This window comes from Oncorhynchus tshawytscha, linkage group LG25 (genome assembly GCF_018296145.1).
Source record: "Oncorhynchus tshawytscha isolate Ot180627B linkage group LG25, Otsh_v2.0, whole genome shotgun sequence".
Taxonomy (NCBI): domain Eukaryota; kingdom Metazoa; phylum Chordata; class Actinopteri; order Salmoniformes; family Salmonidae; genus Oncorhynchus; species Oncorhynchus tshawytscha.
Genome location: NC_056453.1, coordinates 35,675,554 through 35,694,599, shown reverse-complemented (window position 1 = coordinate 35,694,599; position 19,046 = coordinate 35,675,554). Strand labels below are relative to the sequence as shown.

General features: G+C 40.1%; 1 protein-coding gene across 3 annotated transcripts; it reads right to left on the bottom strand.

Annotated features, from left to right (window-relative positions):
- Positions 1-1,284: 1,284 nt before the first annotated feature.
- LOC112224669 (RUN and FYVE domain-containing protein 2) lies at positions 1,285-18,550 on the bottom strand. Of its 3 annotated transcripts, XM_024388363.2 has the most exons (19): positions 18,341-18,550; positions 16,987-17,119; positions 14,907-15,080; positions 14,488-14,605; positions 10,108-10,209; positions 9,490-9,613; positions 9,055-9,119; positions 7,217-7,282; positions 6,757-6,826; positions 6,558-6,659; positions 6,303-6,419; positions 5,833-6,000; positions 5,604-5,701; positions 3,987-4,106; positions 3,570-3,699; positions 3,321-3,415; positions 2,971-3,019; positions 2,732-2,812; positions 1,285-2,535 (listed from the first exon to the last, which is right to left on the bottom strand). In XM_024388363.2, exons 2-19 carry the CDS (start codon positions 17,060-17,062, stop codon positions 2,392-2,394), a joined length of 1,899 nt encoding a protein of 632 aa, XP_024244131.1. In that variant the 5' UTR covers positions 17,063-17,119; positions 18,341-18,550; the 3' UTR covers positions 1,285-2,391. The 3 variants fall into 3 exon arrangements, with proteins under 3 accessions (XP_024244131.1, XP_024244130.1, XP_024244132.1); XM_024388362.2 differs by lacking the exons at positions 16,987-17,119; positions 18,341-18,550 and adding an exon at positions 15,957-16,480; XM_024388364.2 differs by lacking the exons at positions 1,285-2,535; positions 2,732-2,812; positions 2,971-3,019; ... (2 more) ...; positions 16,987-17,119; positions 18,341-18,550 and adding an exon at positions 15,957-16,484 and having other exon boundaries at positions 4,040-4,997.
- Between the last annotated feature and the right edge of the window lie 496 nt (positions 18,551-19,046).

The following is a 19,046-nucleotide window of genomic DNA, read 5'->3' as shown; positions in this document are numbered from 1 at the left end:
TCCTGTGAAAAAGTCATTTCCCCCTCTCAGATTCTCTATTTTTGCATATTTTTTATATTGAATGTTATCAGATCTTCAACCAAAACCTAATATTAGATAAAGGGAACCCAAGTTTACAAATAACAAAGTTATGCATCACCCAATGCCCCCGTGTGAATGCCCCCTTACACTCAATAACTGGTTGTGCCACCTTTAGCGGCAATGACTCCAACCAAACGCTTCCTGCAGTTATTGATCAGTCTTTCACATTGTTGTGGAGGAATGTTGGCCAACTCTTGCATGCATTTTTCTTTTTCTAAAATGGTATTTTAGTAAATACTGTAACACTTATTTTTCTTAAACTGCATTGTTGGTTAAGGGCTAGTAAGCACTTTACTGTAAGGTTGTATTTGGCGCATGTGACAAGTCAAATTAGATTTGAACTGCTTTAACTCAGCGACATTTGTGGGTTTTCAAGCATTAACTGCTCGTTTCAAGTCCTGCTATATCTCAACTGATTAGGTCTGGACTTTGACTAGGCCATTCCAAAACTTCAAATTTGTGGCTTTTTAGACATTTTCATGTAAACTTGCTTGTGTTTTGGATCATTGTCTTGCTGCATGACCCAACTGCGCTTCTGCTCACAGATAGATGGCCTGACATTCTCCTGTAGAATTATCTGATACGGAGCTTAATTCATGGTTCCTTCTATTAAGGCAAGTCATCCAGGCCCCGAGGCATCAAAGCATCCCCAAACCATCACACTACCACCACCATGCTTGCATAATGGGACCCCATGTCATCCAAAAAGTTAAAACTTTTGAATCATCTGTCCATAGAACATTGTTCCAAGAGTCTTGATTTTTTTAAATCTTACCTTTATTTAACTAGGCAAGTCAGTTAAGAACAAATTCTTTTTTTAAATAACGGCCTAGGAACAGTGGGTTAACTGCCTGTTCAGGGGCAGAACGACAGATTTGTACCTTGTCAGCTCAGGGGTTTGAACTTGCAACCTTCCAGTTACTAGTCCAACGCTCTAACCACTAGGCTGCCGCCCCAAAATGATGATCATCCAGGTGCTTCTTGGCAAACTTAAGTCAACTTTTTGGATGAAATGGGTCCCATTATGTCTGGCGAAAAACAAACACAGTAAAAACCTCATACCAACGGTCAAGCATGGTGGTGGTAGTGTGATGGTTTGGGGATGCATTGCTGCCTCAGGACCTGGACAACTTTGATGCACTGCAAAGTAACTGGCATCTAGTGAACAAGAGAATATATTGAAAACTGATAAGGCACACAGGATATATTTTGATTATGTGAGATGTACCATATCCATTTATTTTTAATGAAAAGTATTCATTCCAGTTTTGGAAAATTATACATTGAAACACACTGTTTTGCTGATTGAATACAAAACAAAATATACAGCAAGTGTATAATTTGGTAAACACAAATTAATGTACAGTACATCTGAAATTATTTGTCACTTTGATACAAGATTTTAAACTTGTATGACAAATATTCAAATAAAATGTGCAGAAAAATAACAAATACTCTGAAATGAAATATTTTTTCCACTTTATAAAAATAAATACAAGATGGGTATGTTTGCAAACGTAATCATTTGCTACTTTAGGTAGCTATAGTATATTTTTATGATAATAATAGTTATTGTTAAGTTAATAATTAATTAGGCCTACTTAAGTTAATATTGTGTTTTTCAGTCAGTAATCAAAAGTACAACATATACATTTGCTGTGCTGTTTCATGTAGTTTCTTCTTCTTCATAACCAAGGCAGCATTGGGAACATTAGTGCTTTTGGTAAACATACTTCTGAAATGTGCCTGCATTCTATCATGCAGAAACAGATCTGTGAAAGGTACTCATTCAGTATTTTGGCTTATTAGAGGCACGTGTGAATTACAACAGGTAAGACCATCCACATTCAAGTGAAATAACACGACTCAACAAAACCAAAATATGATTATGTCCAATGACTCCACGGCTTATCACAACAGGCTCAACCACTGTATTCCTCTGTCCGTATAGAAACATACTTTGCATCGTCTCTTGATATTCTTACTGCAGATTTAGAACGATATGCTCAGTTGCCCACATGGTTTTAGTCTATTGTGGAGACAGGCAGCCCAATTCTGATCTTCTGCCCAATTATTGGCAAAATATCTGATATGATTGGTCAAAAGTGAAGAAAAAAACATCAGAATTGTGCTGCCTATCTAAAACGCAGCCTTAGTGTCATATAAGTGTCACAGATATAACATCTCAAATCTCATGTTACACAAAGGACAACACCTAGGAGAACATGAATGCTTGATACCTGATAACAGTCACACAAACTCAGAGGGGGGGCTAAGTAAAAGCTGTGGATGGGGCTGAAAGGAGGCATCTCATGTGGCATTTGAGGAACAGCGTTGGAGAAGAAGGGCGTGGCACGTATCACAGACCCTCACTGGTTTTGGCGAGGCAGGGAGGGGCAGCTCGTTGTCAGAGCAGGCATTGCAGAAGATCTCCCCACAGTTTCTACAGTGGTGCTAGAGAAATGAGACGCATGGAAAACACAAATCAGCTAACCTAGGCAAGAAGTACACCACAAGGAAAAGATATGCGCTATGGTTTGCACAGTTTTACAATTAGAATGGCAACTATGTCACATATTTTTGTGTTGCATGCTGGTTAAGCACTGTCCCAATTAATTTCACACAAAAAATGTAATGAGTTTAACCTAACCTTTCTCCGAGAGATGGAGAACTCCTTCTCGCACAGTTTACAGATGTTGGCGTCTTTGTCCTTCAGCCAGATCTGGCCCCCCTGGAATATTTGATTGTAAGATAGGCGACTCGTGGAACAGCATGGTCCAAGGTTAACATGCATGTTAGTAGATCAGTTGTTTTCATAAGAACAAAAAAATGGTCTGATTGGTCTGAACTTTCACTTGAATAACAACGTAGAACTCAAGAGACACTTACCTGAAGAGCTTTATTTGCCTCTTTTATGTCCTCGATTTTAAGTTTTGATCTGTGTTAAGAATAAGAAAAGCCAGGCATCAGTTTACAGAGTTCACGTCTCTCAATTTATCCTAAAAGGAACTTTGCAACAGTATGTGCACTAACTAAGGCCAAGAGGCATATAAAAAGATCATGGATGTGATTAGTCCCTCCTCCACAACATAAAAGCATGTTGCTCCTTTCCACTCCTTTCTGAAATGGTACATTGAGATTGCTCTAACGGATGTGGGTAAGAGGGTGCATTCCTTTTTGAAAGACAGACCGTGTTAAATAAAAACACATAAAATGAGGAGTTTAAAATAGACAAGTACTCGCTAAGTTTGCATCCCAGCTCCTCCAGGGCCTGTTCCTGTTCGTCACATATTCCAGTCAGCTGGCTGTTCTCATCCTGCAGCCTGTGGAACTCCTGGAGGAAAACATGTCAAATACATCAGTCCACTGTGTGTAAATATACTCCATCTCTGTGACACAACGTCAAATGGAAAATATGTTGAACTTGAACATAATACTTTTTAAATGCCACAATGTCACAAAAAGCCCTACGAAGAACCCTCACAAACCTTTTTAAGTCCATTTATTTGCTGGGCTTCAGCACTGAGCTGGGCGACAATGTCTCGTTCCCTCTCCAGGTTGTTTTGTAAGGTCTGCTGCCACTCCTTCTCAATCTTTAGGTCTGTCTCCAGCTGCAACCTACAACAGGAACAACATCCCGGATAACTCTATTCAGTCTGTATCGCTGAAGATTGGTGCTAAACATTTAAAAGTAATTTCCAACTGAGTCGACATTTGTAGCGTTTACCGCTAGCACGGGAACACTGCCTTTAAATTTCAAATCACACTAACGCTGAATTTCTGCGATACAGAATGAATAGAGCCCCAAATCTTCATTTTGGTACAGAGACAAACAATATATTTATTATATAGAAGGAACAAGTGCTAAGAGCTGCTGTAAATATACCGTATGTATGTGTTCTTACCTCTGCTTCTCTCTCTGGGCTATCTGCTTTTGGAGGCTGTCGGCTTTGTTGACAAAGTCCTGCTTGAATTTGCGCGTTCCATCTTCTGCGGTCCAGCGGTCCCGATCAACCTCCTGTAATCTGGTGTAATTCAAACCAACTGGGTAAAACTGAGGCTCCAATCACAAGGAAAAAGGGGTGCAGGGGATTGGGATGCAATGGGACAAACTGGCAAAAGAAAAGGGGGAGGCCAAACATCTACAGGCAGACCATTCTGAAGAGAAGATGGCTAAACATCTACAGGCAGACCATTCTGAAGAGAAGATGGCCAGATATCTACAGGCAGACCATTCTGAAGAGAAGATGGCCAGACATCTACAGGCAGACCATTCTGAAGAGAAGATGGCCAGACATCTACAGGCAGACCATTCTGAAGAGAAGATGGCCAGACATCTACAGGCAGACCATTCTGAAGAGAAGATGGTCAGAAAGTGGCAGGAAGACCATTCTGAAGAGAAGATGGCCAGACAATGGCAGGACAGTTTGTAACATTTCTATGGACACAATCAGGGAGCTGATTTAACGCTGGCAATTCTTTTTAAAGATTCATTCCACGACCACAATTTCAAAACATCTAACTTTATTGTTTCATGTGACAAAAGACAATTATTATACTTTTTATTGGCTATAATGAGTAGAGTATTTGCTCTTACAGATATGTTTGAGTGTATTAGTTATTACAGTACCACAATAACAGGATGCACTACAAAACTTCCTTTAGTGAAAGAAGCTCGTCTTAACATTAGACTGATTAAAAAACCAACAAACTTTTTAAGAACAGTCAACCCATTACTTTACGATACTGCATATGAACAAATCCCCTGCCTAGTGTTTGCTGAGAGTTAGTGGTTGTGTTTGAATGCTCAGAAAGAGATGTCTTTAACAAGCTTGTATTGGTGCTCAGTGTCTGCGCTGGCACATTTTACGAATGACATGGCGAGCGTTCGCGTCTGGCTTAGCAAATCTTTATCACTATTGAGACCAAGTAGACAAAACAGGAAGTTGTATCGATGTAGAAATATGTATGAAATTATACATATGAGGGTAAAAGATCAATGTAGAAATATGTATGAAATGAAACATGAGGGTAAAAAAATGGAAGCAATAAAAGACAAGGAAAAGAAAAGAGAAATAGGAAGTCAATATCAGGGAACTTCCATTTGACCAAAATAAATAAGAAATTGTTAAGCAAAGTATTCTCATAAAAATATCACAAAGAAGATGGCGTTAAACGAATGGAAGAGAAAGGGAGAGATGGTCCATGTTGACTGAGACATGACAAAGCTACGGTCACATCACACAACACAACAAGACTACAGCCAAGTCAATGCTCCAAAATGGATTTGTAATAATGGTAAAACATACATTCATAACAATACACCTACATGCAAAAAGAGAAAATACTCTGCATGCCACTGGGCCAGTTTCCTGCACACAGATTAAGCCTAGTCCCAGACTATAAATCTCCATTGAAAGTACTTTTTAGTCCAGGGAAAGGTTTACTCTGTGTCCAGGAAACCGGGCCTTAAATATTACCATCAAATAATTTAAGAGGATATTTTAAGTCAACTCCCTTACCTTTGTTCCAGCTGTTTCATGGTTGCTGTGATTTGATTGGTCTTCTCCTCCAAACGAGTGATCATGTCGTTCTTCTGTTTCATGCCGTCATCGGAAGTCTGGTCGACAACACAGCAAAGCCATCAGATCAGTATAGTCACTGGAACATAATCTGATAACATAAACAACATAGCCTACTCTATGCACAAAAGCATCAGCAAAATCCGCCACACAAAAAGTTCCACGGCACCTGCATTTTTGAGTACATTTCCACGTTGATGGCCTTGACTTCGTCCAGCTGGTGGCGGAGGCCGATCAGTGTGTCCTGCTTTTCGTGGATGTCCTTCTCCAACAGTTTCATGGCCAGATCCATTTCCTGCTTCATGCTCACCTGCACCACCAACTCATTCTCCACATCCTACAGCGGGGGACAAGGAGAACAGCTGTCCGTCACCCCAAATCCTGCTCAACTGTAAAGCACTGACCTTTCTCACACAGACCATACTACTGAATGCTCATTACAACCAAAGATGACCATTTCAGAATTCTGCATTGGCTTATGTTGGCAATGTTTTCTCTATTGTAAAGGTGAGAGTCTCCCCTTTCTACATTAGCTGCTTCCTCTGCCTAGAAAAAAAAACATTGGCTTCAATGGGTTTCAACTGAAAATGTGCCCCATATAGAAAAATGATCAAGAGGAAATGCTGGATGACGACAGACCTGGCGTAGTTGACACTCCTCCCTGAGCTGCTTCCTGGCCTCGTTGTACATCTCGTCCAGGCCCTGCCTCGACTTCTTGTAGGTGTCCAGCTCCACGTCCACGTCCACCTGGGTCACCTGACAGACAGTGACACAGAGGTGACATTAGTGGATTAGACCAAACCCACAATTCCTAATACCACAAACACTACAAATGAGGAACAAGGTTCTACAGTTGACTGACACGGAGAGAACAGGACATTGTAAAAGGCATACCTCAAGTTGCTGCTGAGCTTTCATGAGAATAATAGTGTTCTCATTTCTAAGCTGATGATTCTCCTCTTGTAGTTTGATTATGTTGTTTTTTGCAATCGCCAGCTACAATGAAAAGAAGTTCAAATGAATACCAAATCAGATGTATAAAATGGTAAAAGATTCGTAATGTTAGTACTGTACTAATGAGACTTTGCCATACCTCCTCAATGAGTTTAGAGTTTGATTTCTCCAAGTTATCGACCCTCCCTTGTAAGCCGTGTACTGAAGAGCTGTGCCAAAGATACAAGTGCTAATTTAGTGCCATTTCATATTTAGTCTCTCCCAACAGGTGTTTGAAGAAGCACACTGCTTCAAGTATCGCAGGTTTAAAACAGACTTAAAAAAAGGTCCTCACAAAACACAAGTACTTTCATTGTCTTTTAGAATTCCATTTCCTGCAGTTGAACTAGTGAGCTTGAGTTCTTTAGAGGTTGAGCAATGAGTGTAAGACTATAGAAGAGAAGAGACCCCTTTATTTGCGTAACCAGTGCCAACAACTTGGTCTAAATAAGAGCTTCCTCAGCAAAAAAACACAGTTGAGCGATTATCAAACACACACAAACAAAAAAAAACAATCACAATGATACAGTATGGTAAAGAAAAAATATTAAAATACTTACTTAAGCTGCCTGTTTAATTCTTCAACGTAGTTCTTCTGGTCCAGGATGGCTGCTATTTGACCATTTCTATTGGGAAAACAAATAATGGAAGATAAATCAGAAGAGAGAACATTTATGTTTGAAAGTGTTAAGTATTTTGATATACAGTTGAAGTCGGAAGTTTAAATACACCTTAGCCAAATACATTTAAACTCAGTTTTTCACAATTCCTGACACTTAATCGTAGTAAAAATTCCCTGTCTTAGGTCAGTTAGGATCACCACTTTATTTTAAGAATATGAAATGTCAGAATAATAGTAGAGAGAACGATTATATCAGCTTTTATTTATTTTATCATTTGGTATCATTGCCTTTAAAATTGTTTAACTTGGATCAAACATTTCAGGTAGCCTTCCACAAGCTTCCCACAATAAGTTGGGTGAATTTTGGCCCATTCCTACTGACAGGGCTGGTGTAACTGAGTCAGGTTCGTAGGCCTCCTTGCTCGCAAACGCTTTTTTCAGTTCTGCCCACAAATTTTCTATGGGATTGAGGTCAGGGCTTTGTGATGGCCACTCCAATACCTTGTCTTTGTTGTCCTTAAGACATTTTGCAACAACTTTGGAAGAATGCTTGGGGTCATTGTCCATTTGGAAGACCCATTTGTGACCAAGCTTTAACTTACTGACTGACTGATGTCTTGATGTTGCTTCAATATATCCACATCATTTTCCTCCCTCATGACGCTATCTATTTTGTGAAGTGCATCAGCCCCTCCTGCAGCAAAGCACCCCCACAACATGATGCTGCCACCCCCGTACTTCACAGTTGGGATGGCGTTCTTCGGCTTGCAAGCCTCCTCTTTTCCTCCAAACGTAACGATGGTCATTATGGCCAAACTGTTCCATTTTTGTTTCATCAGACCAGAGGACATTTCTCCAAAAAGTACAATCTTTGTCCCCATGTGCAGTTGCAAACCGTAGTCTGGCTTTTTTATGGCGGTTTTGGAGCAGTGGCTTCTTCCTTGCTGAGCGGCCTTCAGGTCGCCGATATAGGACTGGTTTTACTGTGGATATAGATACTTTTTTACCCGTTTCCTCCAGCATCTTCACAAGGTCCTTTGCTGTTGTTCTGGGATTGATTTGCACTTTTCGCACCAAAGTACGTTAATCTATAGGAGACAGAACATATCTCCTTCCTGAGTGGTATGACAGCTGCGTGGTCCCATGGTGTTTATACTTGCGTACTATTGTTTGTACAGATGAACGTGGTACCTTCAGGCATTTGGAAATTGCTCCCAAGGACGAACCAGACTTGTTGAGGTCTACAATTTGTTTTCTGACGTCTTGGCTGATTTCTTTTGATTTTCCCATGATGTCAAGCAAAGAGGCACTGGGTTTGAAGGTAGGCCTTGAAATACATCCACAGATCCACCTCCAATTGACTCAAATGATGTCAATTAGCCGATCAGAAGCTTCTAAAGCCATGACATAATTTTCAAGAATTTTCCAAGCTGTTTAAAGGCACAGTAAACTTAGTCTATGTAAACTTCTAACCCACTGGAATTGTGATACAGTGAATTATGTGAAATAATCTGTCTGTAAACAATTGTTGGAAAACTTACTTGTGTCATGCACAAAGTAGATGTCCTAACCGACTTGCCAAAACTATAGTTTGTTAACAGAAATTTGTGAAATGGTTGAAAAACAAGTTTTAATGACTCCAACCTAAGTGTATGTAAACTTCCAACTTCAACTGTACTTTTATCTTTCTCAGCGTATCCAAGACAATGTGTAGTAGTAGATCTATTTTAATGGATATATTCCATCTCGTTAAAGTAACAAAAGTATCTACTTTACCTTTCTTCACTTCTGTAGTCATCAATATCATTTTTCAAGTACATGGAGAAGTCAATGACCCCAACCTAAGAAATGTAAAAATGTCACACAGCCAGTATGTTGAACATTTCTGCATAGACTTTGACCACTATATTCCTTCTCAAATTGGTCTGAGACAACTGGAGTGTAAACATCTGCTGCTACAATCTGAATAGACTAGAAGCACAGCTGAACAGTTTAGATTATACTAATTTGTTTGGGCTTTGACAGTTGTAGATACTAGTTTGATTAGTTTGTTGGGATGCGACGAGTGCTCTCTCTACGAGGTGAAAGGAACGTAGATCCTGCGTCCGCGGGTAGGACCCTGAATAACATTGAGGTGTCCTCTCACTTGCCTATTTTCAAGGCTGTCACGGGGAATTTTAGAACAATGACTGAAGTGTGTGTGTGACTCACCTGTGTATCCAAGTCTTCTCCCTTGACACAAAGGTTGGCATCGATCACATTGAGTCCCACCAGCAGGCCAACGATGACAGCACCCTCCTCCTCTACCATCACAGCAGAATTCTCATAGAAATCACTGTGGGTGCAAAACACCATATTTCACATCAAATCACATTTTTAAATGGTTAGCATACAATGTTTACAAATTAATAACTAAAATATAGTTGTTGCATAAGTTCACCCCCTTTGTTTATGCAAGCACGGTCAAGTTAATAATGTTGCTGTGGATATTTTTTCCACTTTGACAGTGTTTTGTGTAGATCATTGACCATATTTTAAAAATGAAGTTTCACTTTTATAACAATAAAATGTGAAGCTTCAAGGGGGGGTGAATACTTATGATAGGCACTGTATATACCATCACTGCTTATTCTAACAGTTTTCTTATAGAAAATAACTGACACCACTTTTACCCATCTGAAGGTATTAGCGTCTCGTCTGCTGAGAAGCAGATGGTGAACCACTACTGAGGAGGCTCTCTGTCTGCTGGCCCAAGGACTTGAATGGAGATGAAGATGTGTGTGAGAAAAACCAGTGTGAGTGAGTTGAGACTGGGTGTCCTTCCAGTACCTTAGCAGGTCCTTTCTGGTGATCAGAAGGCGGAGGTAATCAGCCAGCCTCTTCTGCATCAGGGCTAGACGCAGCCAGGCCCGAGCTCTGCCCAGCGGAGTCCTACAATAACAGAACAAAAACTACAGCCAAACACTGTGTACTGTATGTGTTGACATTAGATGTGGCGTGCATGATTTATGATCGACATGCAAGTTGTTTTCATGGTTAACAGCCCGGCTGAGTCATCATCTTTATAGCACACGGAGGAAAATGTGTATGCTTGCTTTCCTAGGTTATAGAACATACAGTGCAAAGTATTCAGACCCCTTCCCCTTTTCTCATTTTGTTAAGTTACAGCCTTATTCTAAAATGGATTGAATAATTTTCCCCCCTCATCAAATAATGTTGTTTACTCCATGTGTAACTCTGTGTTGTTGTCTGTTCACACTGCTATGCTTTATCTTGGCCAGGTCGCAGTTGTAAATGAGAACTTGTTCTCAACTTGCCCACCTGGTTAAATAAAGGTGAAATTAAAAAAATTAAAAAATGACAGATTTATTTTATTTTATTTTTTAAGTTGAAATTTTAAGCAAAAAAATTAAGTCTTCTGACCCTTTGCTATGAGATTTGAAATTGAGCTCAGGTGCATTCTGTTTCCATTGATCATCCTTAAGCTGTTTTTACAACTTGATTGGAGCCCACCTGTGTTATATATTCAATTGATTGGCCATAGGGCTGTGGCGATTAAAACATTTTGTCAGCCGGAGATTGTCAAGCAAATAACTGTCGGTCTCACAGTAATTGACTGTTAATTAGCATAAACACATTTAGCATCTCCTGGCTTCCACACACAGCCTACAAGCCACTGATGCTGACCTTTGGAACATCTACATTTTAAAAAGTCTAATAAATCCATATAATATAGCCTACAGCTTCACAAGAAATCCATTATTTATTTTAGACAGGTCTAAAGAAGCATGAAATGAAAAAAATGTAGTCTATTTCAGAAGAACATAATAGCATACTCTTGAGTTGTCCTTATGTTAGGTCCTGATCTGTCAAATGGCGTTGGGCTACACATGTTCATTTAGCAAACAAGATTTGCTTAGAAATGTGTGGCATTATTTTATAGTATGAAGAATAAAATTGAACAAATATGTTTTCGCCAACCGATTTGAGGGAATGCGCAATTCTTTGTTGAGCCATTAACAAAGAAATAGGTACTCCTATATGCTTAAATTTAGAGTTATTAATATAACTTTAGTTCTTCTACAAACGTGGGGCTATATGTTTTGATTTGTAATACATTGTAAGGCTGCATGATGTGACTAATAATGATTTGAAAAAAGTCACTTGAAAAGGCATGAGCTCTGCTTTGTTTTTTTGCGCAGGCTGTACACACTTCATCAGTCTCTCATTCACAATTTGAGAAGCACTTGATAATGTCTTTCAAGTGAAGACAGACACATCCAGGACGCAACTGCGTGAGTCCTTATCCAAATCTGAGGTGCATATTGAATATATTGCAAGAACTGTCCACATTTAGTTTTAGGCCTAACGAACAGCAAAAGCACTAGCCTATGTCAATCTACTATCCCCCATAGTACAAAAGTTGACCTATTCTATTCTGTACGAGAAATACATATTCCAAACATAGTCAGGGACAGTTGCGGGATCCGATAGATCCCAAATGAACACAACCACTAGCAATCAAAAAAAAACTTGTTTTATGCAATGAGAATGACGCAACAGATCAGAACGTTTAGCTTAAAATGTTGATAAACTATCAGTCTATTTCTTCACATTTTAAGCGCAGCAATGCGCACACGGCAGTAGGCTATAAGAGCAGATGTTGTTCTATTAACGGGAAAACACCATTATCAAAATGAACACAAATGTGATTATGCATGGAATGCTTTTATTATTAATGTGCATTTTTATGGTGAAAGTTATCTTCCCAGACCTGGAAACTCACACGCTGCATACAGTATGTATGCCAGTTAGACTCTACACCTGTTGTAAAGCAGATTAATGTGCTTAATTTTAAAGAAGTCATTTGGCCACTTTAGTTGTGATTACAACCCTTATCAAAACATACAGGCCTATGGGCTATGCTACATGAGGTGTGCAACTATTATTTGAAAAAGTAGAAGGGGGAAAAAAATGCACTTTTGCATTAAACTGGGCATCATTCACAAGTGATAGGCTAATATTGTCACCGATCACACTATTTATTGATTTAATCTTGTCTTTACATATACTAAATCATATATGTGTGAAATTTGTTTTGATTTAGAATGAACCACTATCATGCACCTGTCTCGAAGCAGGGGCAGGGGGGAAAAATACATGTAATCTCTGCACTTAAAAAGCAAATGGAGGATGCTTTTCCTGTGGTTCATTTTCATGCCATCTAGGTAGTCTATACTCCTGTTGTAAAGAGAAGCAATGTGATTAATATTTGCTTAATATTAGGAAAGTTGAGAAATAAATATAGTAGGCCTAGCCTATAGAAAACTGATGGGATCCTCCTCTTTTTAATAGAGGCCATCACTCGGTTCTCACACAATTGCATAGCCTATAGAATTGCTGCACAACACGAGCTTATGGGCTCTCATGAAGTGTTTGATTAGATTTTAGATTACATTTGCATTGATGTCAGAGTGATTAGAGGGACAATAGAGTGCTGAGTACCATGCAGTTAGTAAGTTTGGTAGGCTACTAATGACAATCAGCAGCATCAGAGCTTGGAGAAGTCTAATTACCGTGACTAAACGATCACATAGAATTTGACAAACTTCAGAACTCGTGACCGCTGGTGTGGTGGTAATACGGTCACCGCAGCCCTAATTTCACATGATTTGGAAAGACACACACCTGTCTATATAAAAGGTCCCACAGTTGTCAGAGCAAAAACCAAGTCATGAGGTCGAAGGAATTGTCCGCAGAGCTCCGAGACAGGATTGATACAGGGAAGGGTACCAAAAAATGTCTGCAGCATTGAACACAGTGGCCTCCATCATTCCAGCTCTTCCTAGAGCTGGCCACACGGCCAAACTGAGCAATCGGGGCGAAGGGCCGTGGTCAGGGAGGTGACCAAGAACCGGATGGTCACTGTCAGAGCTCCAGAGTTCCTCTGTGGAAATGGTAGGCAACCATCTCTGCAGCACTCTACCAATCAGGCCTTTATGGCAAAGTGGCCAGAGATCTGGAGTGGCCCAACCAGAGCCTGGACTTGAACCCGATCGAACATCCCTGGAGAGACCTGAAAATAGCTGTGCAGTGACCTGCACATCCAACCTGACAGCGCTTGAGAGAATCTGCAGAGAAGAATGGAAGAAACTCCTCAAATACAGGTGTGCCAAGCTTGTAGCGTCATACCCAAGAATAATCGCAGCCATAATCGCAGCCAAAGGTGCTTCAACGAAGTACTGAGTAAAGGGTCTGAATACTTGTGTAAATGTCATATTTCATTATTATTGTTGCTTTTTAATTAGCAAAAAAAATGAAAAACCTGTTTTTGCCTTGTCATTGCTGTGTGTAGACTGATGGGGGGAATCACATTTCATCCATTTTAGAAAATGGCTGCAACGTAACACAACGTGGAAAAGTCAAGGGGTCTGAATACTTTCCGAATGCACTGTATGTCTTAACCTTTCCATATGGGGTTCCCTTTATAATCTGGGCTGAATTATGCTTCACCAGAGTTTCAGTCTTAATGAAAAACACGAAGCGAAAGTACAAAAATACATTGAGGCACTTCCTTTTTCTGGCTCAAGTTTCTCTTTAGCATATCAGTGAACACAGGGATCCAATTAGGCCTAGTGCTTTTTAACTAGTAGTATACTTTCTGCTTGCAGTGAACCGTAGTGGTCATTAGGGCCTACAAATGTAAACAAAACCAACGTAAACACAAAGTTCAACAAATATACATTTCTGAGAAGAAAATCCACTGTTCTTCTGGTGAGCTCAAATGTGTCAACCCCTTAGTTAACTGAAAAACGAAAGCCAACATGTTTGGGCATGGTGTCAGCCTGTTTCAGGGCGTAAAGATGAAGGATGACACCGTGCCCAAATGCATTGGCCTGTTTGTCTTGTTCTTAGCTATTTCTAACTAAATGTCACAAAAATAAAGGCTTGATTCAATCCTTATCGCTGAAGATCAGCTTTACAGCGTGATTGACATTTAAAGCCAATGCTCCCTCATTAGTGGAGACTGAATTCAAGGTAAATGCTGCATGTCGACTTAATCCGTAATTACCTTAAAACTTCAAGCGTGCTACATCGTTGAACTTCGGCGATACGGATTGAATCAAGCCCTAATCAAGAAGTTAATCTCTCCATTTTTCTACATAGAAATGTCAGCTACAGTCATCTCTCTCTCTTCTGGTACCATACTTTAGTCCTGGTAGGTCCCTGACGCTGGCTGCGATCTCTCCTGCCTCGGGACACAACTTCTCCACCATCTCCAGAGGACCCCACAGAGACTTGTTGTATCCAAGAAATGACTTCTTCACTGTGGGTGCAAGAACAAACATTGAGCCTTATCTCATGGGTAATGTTACACAACACAGTCGAGAAAGTATGTTGTTGCATCTTTAACAATCAAGAAAATAATGGGAAAGGGGAGATTATAGCATATTTATATATTCCGGCACGTTCTGCCAACAGCGGGCATTGAGTATGATACAGTATGTGTTGATTAATGAACATAACAAATCATTATGTAATAAAAATGTGTCCATGAGCTGATAGTGTCAACATTATGAATGGGATTCAACTAGTTCTGCACCATGGTAACGATGATAAGTGAATACCTCTGAGACCATGTTTGAGGCAGTGCTCCATGACAACGAAGAACTGCTGGAGTGGAGGGTAGTCGGAGTCCAGGGTGCGTCCAAAACTGAGGGCCGACTCGATCAGGCCTTTGATGCTGAGCTTGGCCATGTTCAGCAGGTTGGCTCTCTCCATTGCCATAGGGTCCCGCAGAGCTGGAGAGGGAAGGAAACAGATCCACATTTGGGAGTGGTCAATTCAAACACTACCTATAGTATGTCAACAAAGAGCCATGCCATTATGTTTTGCATAGTGGTGCACACAAACATACAGCACATGTTGACATCTGTAATGCCTATCTACATTACGTCAATAAACAGTCATGAATTCATCATCTCACATTTCATAGTTCCATTTCATAGTTCTCTGCAATATGTGTTGTACAGACATGACACCGTATGTAGGCACGTTATTGGGTTTCATCCTGGCTAATAAATAACCTTTTTTGATCAACTAAATTTGTGATGAGTGTTTAATTACTATTTCTGATCGAACCAGAAGAAAACATTGATCAGAAACAGTTTTGCACTGGCCTTTAGCTGTAAATATGCAACTGACACATGGGGCAAATGATGCCATCTATCATGTTGCTATTCTGCTTCAGATCAGAGTCGTCAGTAGTTGAGAGATCTATTAATGTGCGTTACAGGCCTATTCCCACTCCACAAGGGATGCAACTGGTCTGAATCACCCAAAGTAACTGCAGCAAGCATCGCATCTGGATCACGATATGAGCTCGGGGTGTGGTTCTAACTAGCTATTGGTTTAATCACACAAAAACATCATAAGGTTATCACCATTTGACAGTGAATGAGTAGAATTGATAAGAGAATAATTCCAAACAGATTCTTCCGCCGATGCGTAAACTCACGCAGAAAAATAGATGCATGTCGCACAATCAACAATGACCGACACATACGCATTTGATACTGTAGCAACATGTATGGAGCAGGAACGGGATGACGTGACAGCTGTGTTGATCTATGCAAAATCAAACAACAAAACAAGACGAGCACATAAATCCAAATTACCTTGGGCACTCCATTCGTTTACAAAAGATGTGGGTTCCGCTACCTTCGCCAAAACATGACTGCTGCTTCCTGAAAAGGTCTCTGATGCTTTCCTGGCTAGTGCAAATATGGGTGCCTGCCATCTCCCGTCCCCGGCTCTCATGGTCGTGGACGTGGTGGTGCTAGCTTTTTCACCGGTCGATTTTTCTTCCTGAAACCTAAGGATTCCGAATACTTGAGACTTCTCTTTGTTGCTCTCTGCTTCAGCTAATGTAAGGTCGTGCTCTGCAGGTGTCGCCATCGTCGAAATATCATACGGACAATTCACCTGGCGACCATTGTTGCAGAAATGTCTGGGATAGCATTGCTAAACCATCCAATCCCAACACTATAATGCCTATCACATTTCGTCTACATTCTAAGTGTGAACGCCGCTTTCACAGTCATCAATGACAAATGACTATCCCTTATTCGCCGCAGAGTGTAAAGATCCTATGAAGCCGAATCCCTCAGGTCCGTATGGGAGGCGTCAAAAACGCACACAATGCACTACGTAATGGCGTGAGATACTTGGGATTCTGCTACCCTCTACCGCGGGCTGGAAGAAATCAAGTTATTTCTGCATACAATTTGGAGTACTGTATAATATAATGATATGGTATAAATTATTTAAATGGAGTAAAATAAAATATGATTTAAGTAATTAAATATTAATAAAACAATTAGTATACTTGCCTAGCTCTATACAGTGTTTAGAGAAAATTGAAGTGTTGATCAGACATTAATATTTCTTGTCATTAAAAGTTCACATATATGAATAATCTTACTTAGTAATGAATGAAAAATGGTCACTAGATAAACTTGATGCATGTCCCTCCAAAGTTAATAAATGATTTGAAATTGATAGTTTTCATAATTCAATGGAGCATTTCAGTAGGATTCCAGTTTTTCCATGTCTGTGTCTGTAATACTCAGTTTAAAAAATAGTGTTGTGGCCAATTGTACCACAATATGATTGAGAAGAAATTGTAAGCTATCTAATCTTGTTTACCTTGACTGTATGCAAGTCGCTCCATGCTCTCAGTATGAGTGATGCCCCAGCGATGTAAACTCTGAGGGGAATACATGGTGAAGATCACTTTAACCCAAGATGGTCCGGGGACCTGGACAAACAACTATTTAATCTGCAGTAAGAGAGGAGAGAAGTCGAAGTGTTATACAAATACAGGGATGCCAACAACAGCCTCAGAAAAAACATCACACACATTCTCCCCATGAGAGAATAATGACTGAAATGTAAATTATAATTCATGCAAAACCAAAATCACGTAATTGAAGGGGAAATAACTGATTTATGTGCCCGAGGGCCAACTGAGTGCCCACACAGTGTCAGTTGGTCACAAACCAACATAAAACAGGAATATTCTGACGCAGTATAATGTGCACTTTATTGTCCTTAGTTTTGAATCTGGACCATAACACAGCATGTCATGAACTCATGGAGAGAGATAAACAAAATGATAAACATTGTAATAATTCCGAGCAATATGATTATAAATATGTTGGTCTTGGATCCATTAACTAAATAAGATGAACATTGTTCCATGGAACCATACAGATTCTATTAACTTGCCTATTCCATTTCCTGCTTCTACAGTCGGAACAGCCTTCTTATATTTTCAGAAGCAAGCAGGAACCAGGACTGTGGAGTCCATTGTCTCCACTGACAGTGTCAGTAACGTTTCTGCTGTTTTCCTGCTGATTTGCCAGTCAGTGCTGCACTATCATATGACTCTGATTTCCTGCGGCACCCTCCCTTTCTACCAGTTACACGTGGACTGGGATATGTCCTCTACACTCTGTAACATCCTCCCTGAGATATATATTCTATACTGTAACATCCTCCCTGAGAGATATAATCTACATTATAACATCCTCCCTGATATATATATTCTATACTGTAACATCCTCCCGAGAGATATAATCTACATTATAACATCCTCCCTGAGATATATATATATATATATATATATATATATATTCTATACTGTAACATTCTCCCTTAGATATACTGTAACATCCTCCCAGAGAAATATATTCTATACTGTAACATCCTCCCTGAGATATACTGTATATTCTATACTGTAACATCCTCCCAGAGATATATATTCTATACTGTAACATCCTCGCTGACATATATATTCTATACTGTAACATTTTCCCTGAGAGATATATTCTATACTATAACATCCTCCCTGAGATATGGACTCTACACTGTAACATCCTCCCTTCTGTGTTCTCTTGTAGAATGTTCCCTGAACATAAACTAATTAACATTATACACTAGTACTAAATGAACCGCTGGACTGTCTGTCTGGACTCTGATGAAAATAGTGCTGACTTACCTCAGGCAGAGCAACAATAGCAGCAGCACACTGCTTGGCTTGTTTCAGATGGGCTCAGACTGACTCAGTAACTCCAGATCTTGCCTGGCTGGGTTGGGGTCTGTTGGGTGTGCTGCATTGGGCCTTGGTACTGAGGGAGCCTCATCCCTCTGCAGTCAGTCACAGGCAGAGAAGAGGGAATGTCGCCCAGTGGAACAACTCGGAGCACATAGTACACATACGGGCAGCAGATGAGAGGGGTCGATGAGGGCGGAGGAGGAGTCTCTTGTTTGAGGAGGGGCAGGAATGGTTCTGCTGATGGGGAGGAACAAGCCTACAAAGGCCGGCCAATCCCTGGCCTCCTGTAGTAAATGGAATGCAAAGACATTCAGGAAGTGGTTTAAGTGAGTGACCCCAAAGATGGTGGAAGAATTAAGATGTCCCACTCAGGCCGTTTACCATTAAAAAAGGTCAGTTCTCGTCTGCCTAACGGGGTGGGGTGGCTGTATATGAAGCAGAAAACATTTGGGAGTAGGATGTCTCGCTTCCTCTTCCGTCTCTGGTGACACCTCTGTTTGTATGAATGCATTACTAGCAAAATGCATGGAGAACATAGATTAAGATATATCAAGATGATCTCATCACCCAAGATGTATTTCAGTGATCATTCACAGTGACAAAAATGTATCAAATATTAATGTGGATATTACTTTCAAGTGACCATTCA